This window comes from Portunus trituberculatus, chromosome 29, assembly GCF_017591435.1.
Source record: "Portunus trituberculatus isolate SZX2019 chromosome 29, ASM1759143v1, whole genome shotgun sequence".
NCBI lineage: Eukaryota > Metazoa > Arthropoda > Malacostraca > Decapoda > Portunidae > Portunus > Portunus trituberculatus.
The window spans coordinates 14,729,944-14,738,518 of NC_059283.1; the positions used below are offsets into that span (position 1 = coordinate 14,729,944).

At 34.7% G+C, this 8,575-nt stretch overlaps 1 protein-coding gene and 1 long non-coding RNA gene across 2 annotated transcripts in view; both read right to left on the reverse strand.

Moving 5' to 3' along the window:
• LOC123510618 overlaps positions 1-60 on the reverse strand; it is a 796-nt gene extending 736 nt beyond the window's left edge. The window contains exon 1 of the mRNA XM_045265905.1: positions 5-60. Within this exon, the coding sequence (XP_045121840.1) occupies positions 5-52 (48 nt within the window). The 5' untranslated portion in view covers positions 53-60. The remainder of the gene's footprint in view (positions 1-4) is intronic.
• Positions 61-691: 631 nt separating this feature from the next.
• On the reverse strand, positions 692-3,529 carry LOC123510583. The gene is made up of 3 exons (XR_006676554.1): positions 1,722-3,529; positions 1,117-1,422; positions 692-845 (listed from the first exon to the last, which is right to left on the reverse strand). It is a non-coding gene; the product is annotated as an uncharacterized LOC123510583 (long non-coding RNA).
• Between the last annotated feature and the right edge of the window lie 5,046 nt (positions 3,530-8,575).

Consider the following 8,575-nt stretch of genomic DNA (forward strand, 5'->3'; position numbering starts at 1 on the left):
TTACCCATTTATGTTTCCCTTCCCTCTCGATACTAGGGTAAGCAGCTAACATCTTCTCTCCAATAATCTTGTATGCCGCATAAAGGTGCGGTTACACTAGTCACTGATACCCTGGGCTGGGCGATTTAGCCGGGGCTGGGCGCCCAGCCCTGGCTAAATCGCCCAGCCCAGGGCAAAGTTGAGTGGACGCGCCAGACCGTTTTCTCCCCAGCTCTAGGCCTGGGCACACCACTAGAAACTAAGAGACTATATTATTCACGCAAACAACTAAACCCAAATTTTCCTAAATAATAAAATATCTAGATATTATATCACTATATATGCAATTTATTTATTTTCATGCATGATTAGTTATAATTAGCTGCACACAAATTATTAGAAAACATCATCCCTCGCTTGACCTGGGAAATCCTCAGATGTAAACAAACACACGCTGCAGGGCAAGGTTTTAAACATGGCTTCTGTTGAAAAGTCCATTGCGTGGCCACAAGAGGCCATATATAGTCTCCTAGAAAAGCCATCTTGAGGTCTGATGCGCTTTGTTTAGATCGGCGCACCAAGTATCAAAATCAAGATCAAGAGTGCCCAGGACTGGGGCTGGGCTGTGTGTAACCACTTGCCTTGTAAACCCAGGCATAAGGCTGGCCTCCGTCCCAGGCCCAAGGCTGGGCCCAGGGTAGCAGTGGCTAGTGTAACCGTAGCTTAAGGGTTTTCATCAAGCAGAGGGCAATACTTCATGTAGTAGTTCTTGGATTCTTCTATCAGCTGCAACCAGACCCGTCTTGATTTATCTCCCTGTTGTAAGTCATCTCGGGTTGCCCGTGAGAGTTCTGGCAGAGGCAATGCTGCAATAAAGCAAGCATAAAAGTTGCTAATTGTGTCATGTCATGGTGCTTGTAGACTCGGCTTTTGACAGAACAACAAGTTAAAACTACCTGTAAAGTAATGCTTCCCTCTAACTAAATATAAAATTTATTGATGGAAGTATGTTCCTATAAAAGCTTCAACTTTAACAAGAGACCATATTCTAAATATTACTAAAACAAGCTGTGTGGTCATCTATTTCAGTGAGGAACATATCTTTCTTTACAATGAAAAACGTTATGACGTACTTACATAATGTGTTACATGATTTGTGACTGGCATATGCCTCTGTCTCACTTGAACTTGTGCTTGCCTTTTCGTTGTCACTTGCACTCCTGCTGGGTTGAAGTACATCGCCTGTAGTACATGTTACCAAACTTCGAGTAGAGTCAGGTATTTGCTGAGCTACAGATGGTGTATAAGTTTCTCCATCAGCCAACAATAGTAAGACTTCATCAGCAATTTCTTCCAACACCTCATCGTCGTCCACTTCTGTACCACATTTCTCTAGAACTAACTTCGTAGGTCCTACCAACTCCAAACCGAGTTTTTGTGTTGCTGTTGAAAGAAAAACTGTTGAAAACTATTTATACGCAAAATGGGCAGAGCAGTTGCATATATGGGTGTCCATCATTACGTTTCTAAAATACACAGAAAACCCCACTAAATAATACAAAAATAAGGGAACCTTGATATACAGTAATAGTTGGGGACAAAGACTATCTGATGAAATAAAAGTTTTGATAAAAGGACGTCTGGAAGCCAATCTGTTATTGAATAGCGTCAAGGAAGTATCTGGAAAGAAATAAAGAAAAATAAACATTGCAGATTACTTGCACATGCATAAATTTTCTTACCTTTTTTTCTTTAGTTCTTCAATTTCTGCTACTGACACAACCGATTTCCTTATGATGCGATCAGCACACCAAATACGGAAAACTGGCATTCTGGAGCATTTTTAGGAATAAAGTTGAGACAGTTGTAAATCAGTTTTGACATATATGCATACATACATATATGCTTCACACAATGGAACACACAAATGCATCATAGATACTGACTGATATGAAGCGTTTAATAATTCCGATAGGTTTAGGTTAAATTGCCCTTCCATGTTTTTTCTTATCTTTTTTACTTTTTTTCATTAGTTTGTTACAATCCATCCATCTATATACCTAGGCCAAAAGGGTACACCCCAGAGAGGGCGCAATCTAGTGGTTTTAAGGGTGTCTATACACTCCACTCTCTGTGTGTGGTGTGCCCACTGTTTCTGGGAGACCATACAGTGTAGGGGATCCTGTCCCCCTCGCACTTAATTATTTGTTTAATAGAGTGATCCTTCTCCTACAATTCATCTTAAGGCCATATCACACAGGCACATTTTCCTGCGACAACATTTACGACGACCTGCCATCCTTGGAAATTATCAAAGACAATTGTTTAATTGTTGTAGTCGCAGAAAAATAAACGACGGTCTTTGATAATTTCCGAGGACGGCAGGTCGTCGGAAATGATGTTGCACAACACGATGTCGCAGGAAAATGTGCACGTGTGATACAGCCTTAAATATGTAGACACAACCTATAAAGCAGCAGGTGGTTTTATATCAGAGTTTTCCTTCTCCTATGATGCAGTGTAACGTCATGCTCATGACTGTTACCATAGGTCTATATAAATTCAACAAAGTGACAATATCGGTTAGTAACATACATTTCATTGTTGACATGGTATACACTCAAAGGCCACTTGTTTTCAATATCAATAAAACTCTGTACTACTTTATTTCCAGTAGCTTTCAAAACATATGCATTATAATGGCCATCAAATCCTGAAGTAATCAAGTTTTCCAATATGAAAAACTTCATGCTGTCATGTATGAGGTTTTGAAGCACAAGACCAAAAGTTGGAACACCTTCTACATAATTAAGATGCAAAATAATTCCAGGTTTATAGGTGTGCCCATGAAGGCAAACTTCAGGTGATATGTAACCTGTTAGTGGATATGCAGTATTCAAATGGTGCTTTGTGAATAAATTCAGACACTGTTCTTTCAATCCTGGAAGATCCTTCTCAATATCTATTACGCTACCATTTTTCACTAAATCGCCTGAATAAAGGAAATTTACTGCATGATCCAAAAGCATCGGACTAGAGCCTAACATTCTGTAGCACATGTACTTCTGATGAAAATCAGCCATTTATTTTGGTAAATTCTTAAAATTATGCCACTTTTTTTTGTTTGAAAAATCCACGTTTTCCTTCAAAGCGCAGGCACCACTGATTACGACCTGGACCAAATTGCTTAATCAGATTTGACAAATGCAAACAGTAATGAAACTTTGGTGTGATGGATTCTGTGGGATAAAGTTCTTGAAATTTATAGTGATGGCTGCTAACAAGCTGGTCTAGTTGGCCCACAGTATCAAGATCTGCATTTGGGGAAGTGGCCAGTATTGTTATTTGAATAATTCGTAAAAAATTCTTCCATTGCTCATCGTCTTCCCTCACCTTCTCACCAATTAAGAATGGCATAATATAGCACATTGTCAACATTGAAGCTGAGGTTTGCTTCAGCTTTTTGTCTAGTAAGTTCTTTCGTTCTATGTGTTCAGGTTTGTTGAATTTATCCAAATAACTATAAGGGAAGCTGTCTATTTGATTATTCAAGTAATCAAGTGTGAAATAATTTTTTACAAAAATGAATTCATGTAACATTATTGCTGTTTCATAGGGAACAATTCCTTCAGTTAAAATGTGCATTGGATCATGAACAAGGCACTTGTTCAAGGGATTTCGTTTATCCTGCACAACACACTTTTTGATTTAATGCCCCAGATTTTACTCCAGTATTCTTTAGACTTTTGACTTACCAACTCAAGATTTTCAAGTTTTTCATTGAGTTTTACCAGGGTTCGTTCTCTCGATTCAAGAGAGAATTGTGTCCTTGCCTCAGTCTGTGTTATTTTACAAGTTCTGCATGGTTTCACTGCAAAGCCTACTCCTTCTTTAAAGCCCCCTATCCACTGAGCTGCAAGGGTGTCATGGCGCCATTACTAAAGCTCCATACATGAGACGTTCTGATGTGCCTACCTTGAATTTGATTCCTTTGCTTTGCAATTCATTCAGTGTGGAAACAAAATTTTCCAATAACTTGTCAACTCCATGTTTTTTAAGGTCCCTACTTCTAGCTATAGCAACTAGCTGAATGGTTGCCAACTTGGAACGAAACTGCGGTGGAATATTCACAAGAGAAAAATAAAACATTGCCAGTTTATTTTTTAACATGACTCCCGAGGGATTAGCAACTTCCATGTCATCGTGATTCAGAATTATGGCAAGAGCATTTGGGTCCTTTCTAAACAATGGATGTGTACGCATGTACGCTCCATCACACACATCCTTCATCATGCTGGATTCCGAGTAATGTGGAGTCGAAACTGCTGCATTTATTTCAGGGAGATTAATTAAAGCCTGCAGAGTTTCGTGCAACGGAATGCAATATCCATACCTCTTCACTTCTCTTAAGTGTCCTTTAACAGCTTTAAACTCTGTTCCTAGGAGTACTTCCTGTGGTTGTACGAGGTTACAATAATTGGTGTAGTACTTTTTTCTGTTGTATTCATTCTCAACATTACTAAGTTTAACATCTTTAATAAATCCGTTTACAAAGTTCAAGTCTTCAGATGACAGTTTTGGTTGTAAATGAGTCTTAACACTGTTAACTACTTCTGAAATGTGATGTGAAATCAATTGGGATGTATGCTCTATTATAGTATCAATGGACACCTGTGGAATTTTGTGCTGTCTCTAGTTTGAGAGCAAATTCTGCATTTTTTATTTCTGTTACATTGAAACTACTTGCATCTTTGTCTACTAAAGTCTCGATCATTGGATCATTAAAAGAAAAGTCTACAACTGCAGCTAGCGGGTTATCTGCATCCAAGTTTGTGTTTCTTTCAGTGTGATACCTGGATGCATGCATTTTAAAGGCATTCCAGCTTTTCGTTGAATATGCACAGGGTTCATAGCAACATGAAATTTTAAAATCCGGGCTGTTTCTGTGCATTCGCAATTCATGAGATTTAAATCTCCTGAATTCATAACTCTCAAAGGAACACATTGAACATACATGAAGACCAGTGCCACTCATTTTGTTAGTATGGTATTCATATACTTTCCTACAATTCTAGAGTAAGGGAATTGTGATGCATTAATGTGAACTGACAGTGAACATATATATATATATATATATATATATATATATATATATATATATATATATATATATATATATATATATATATATATATATATATATATATATATATATATATATATATATATATATATATATATAATATATATATATATATATAATAAGCACCGTACCCTGAAGTAAACTCCCAAAATTTCCCAGTGTGTCACCCGTTTACAGTACGTGGTCCTTGGAATTTCCTTCTCTCTGAGAAGCGATCCCGCTCCGCTTGGTGGTAGAATATCTGCAAGCGTGGAGTACATTGGTGAAATTGCAAGTACGTTAGCATGCTACAAAATGTGTAAAAAAAATGGATAGATTCTGATATTAGTCATATCCTAGTAAAGGTAAAGTGCGTACGTAGCCACGAGCGCTCATCTCCCTTCTCATTGGCCTTTGAGCCTGTGGTGGATTGAATCCAACACCTCGGAACACAGGGCTACTGTGACATCGGGGCTACCACAGCTTACCTTACCAGGAAACGGTGTCACAACTACCCATTACTGTTGGGTGGACAGAAGCTTAGGGTGTGGAGGAAAAATTGCCCAGCTATTTTTATCCATCCTTTCGCGGGAATCGAACCCGGTACCTCCTGAGTGAGTCAGTCGCGCTAACCACTAGTACATACATATTATTCTACGGATCAATATGTACCTAATTACAAAACTCTAGGATCATACATTTGTCAAATTAATTAAATAGAAAAATAAAAAAATAAATAAAAGCGTACCTATATGAAGGAAAAAACTTTGATCATGACTTCATCACTAAAACAGCATCACGAATAACGTAGAAATTGTGACTGTTAAAATCATCTAATGAAATAAAGATACCATTATTCAATTCTGAGTTCATCAAAATTTGTGCAGTAAAATTATACTAAAAAGGTATTAACATAAGGCAACAGTACTAAGAATTTTAGTATTTAAATTTTGCACATAAGCAAAGTAACTACAACTGATTGTTATGAAGCAAATATTTCTTACGCATGCATTCCTGAAATGGACCAAACCGTTAGAGAGAGAGAGAGAGAGAGAGAGAGAGAGAGAGAGAGAGAGAGAGAGAGAGAGATGACCCTGGACATTACGGCCCCCGATATAAGACTAATTAAGCTGTTTAATGCAGTGTTGCGGCCACAGGTTTAACTGATGTGTGCGTTCGCTTCGCTCACGGGTCTGTAACAATAACCTGCCTCACCTAACCTAACCATTAAAAGTTTGATTAATTGAATTTGCCGCTTTTCACTGTGTAGCTAAAAATATTTCCTAGTTCGCATAAGAATATAAAACACTACACAAGAATCTTATGTATGCAAACGAAACCAAACATTATAGAAATCACTGGGAGGGAGGGGTGAATGCGTGATGGACGTTGTGTTTTGGTGTACAGCTTCTGCCGTCCGTAGATCTGAGCATCATTAATCATTAATAAAAAATAGATGATATAATTATAGCACTGAGTATTTAGCACTATATAGATAAAAGGTATTAATTCACTTTGGATGATGCTAAACCGTGGGGAGGGAGGGAAAACGAGTACGCAGTACTTACAATGGTTAATGACCACCCACTACACAAAGCACACAGTGACTGAGTGAATGAGGAAATTTGGCGGGGTGGCGGGTGGGTGGAACGTCTTCCTCGTGTCCGAATGTCATGATGCTCGACTTAAACACTAAAATTATGACAGAAATTTAAGTTACATTCCATTAATTGTAGAAACGGACATATCTAGTGGAAAATATTAGATCAGTTATATGGGAAGTTGACTTCAACATAACGATGATAGTAGTGAAATTTCGTCAATTATTCTCTAGGCGAATAATTCACAAGAACACGAGGGAGGGCGTGTGGGGGGAAGAAATTGGGAGAGGAGTTTAAGTTAATTATGATTTGTAAGTACACATTTGTAAGTACACACACACACACACACACACACACACACACACACACACACACACACACACAGAGAGAGAGAGAGAGAGAGAGAGAGAGAGAGAGAGAGAGAGAGAGAGAGAGAGAGAGAGAGAGAGAGAGAGAGAGAGAGAGAGAGAGAGAGAGAGAGAGAGAGAGATAGATATATATATATATATATATATATATATATATATATATATATATATATATATATATATATATATATATATATATATATATATATATATATATATATATATATATATATATATATATATATATATATATATATATATATATATATATATATATATATATATATATATATATATATATATATATATATATATATATATATATATATATATATATATATATATATATATATATATATATATATATATATATATATATATATATATATATATATATATATATATATATATATATATATATATATATATATATATATATATATATATATATATATATATATATATATATATATATATATATATATATATATATATATATATATATATATATATATATATATATATATATATATATATATATATATATATATATATATATATATATATATATATATATATATATATATATATATATATATATATATATATATATATATATATATATATATATATATATATATATATATATATATATATATATATATATATATATATATATATATATATATATATATATATATATATATATATATATATATATATATATATATATATATATATATATATATATATATATATATATATATATATATATATATATATATATATATATATATATATATATATATATATATATATATATATATATATATATATATATATATATATATATATATATATATATATATATATATATATATATATATATATATATATATATATATATATATATATATATATATATATATATATATATATATATATATATATATATATATATATATATATATATATATATATATATATATATATATATATATAACGACTATTCAAAATGTTTAGTGTGCCAAACTGTCACTGACCAAAATGGACCCATTCGTATGTTAACAAAAGTAGGCTTGAACACATTTAGGAATGCTGTCCAGACTCGGCATGATGACGTTTATGAGAGAATCTGGGAGGATATACAAGATGAGTCATTTCTCGTAAAAAAGCCCGTGTGTCATCAGGACTGCCGCGCCGTGTACACGCTGAAACGATCTGTTGACGCACTGGAGCCTTCTACCTCGAAAACCTAAGGATGACGGAGAAGCAAGACGACCAAGTAGGCAAAGCATTGACTATAAAAGTGTGTGCTTCTTGTGCGAAAAGGAGCGGGATTCGAAGGGAGATCGGAAACTGACACTCATTGCGACTAAAGAAAGGCAAGACAAAGTTCATAAAAAAGCAAAAGAACTTCAGGATGAGGCTTTGTTACGTAAAATCGAGGGCTTCGGAGATGATCACATTGACTTTGTGGCATATGATTTTCGCTATCACACCAA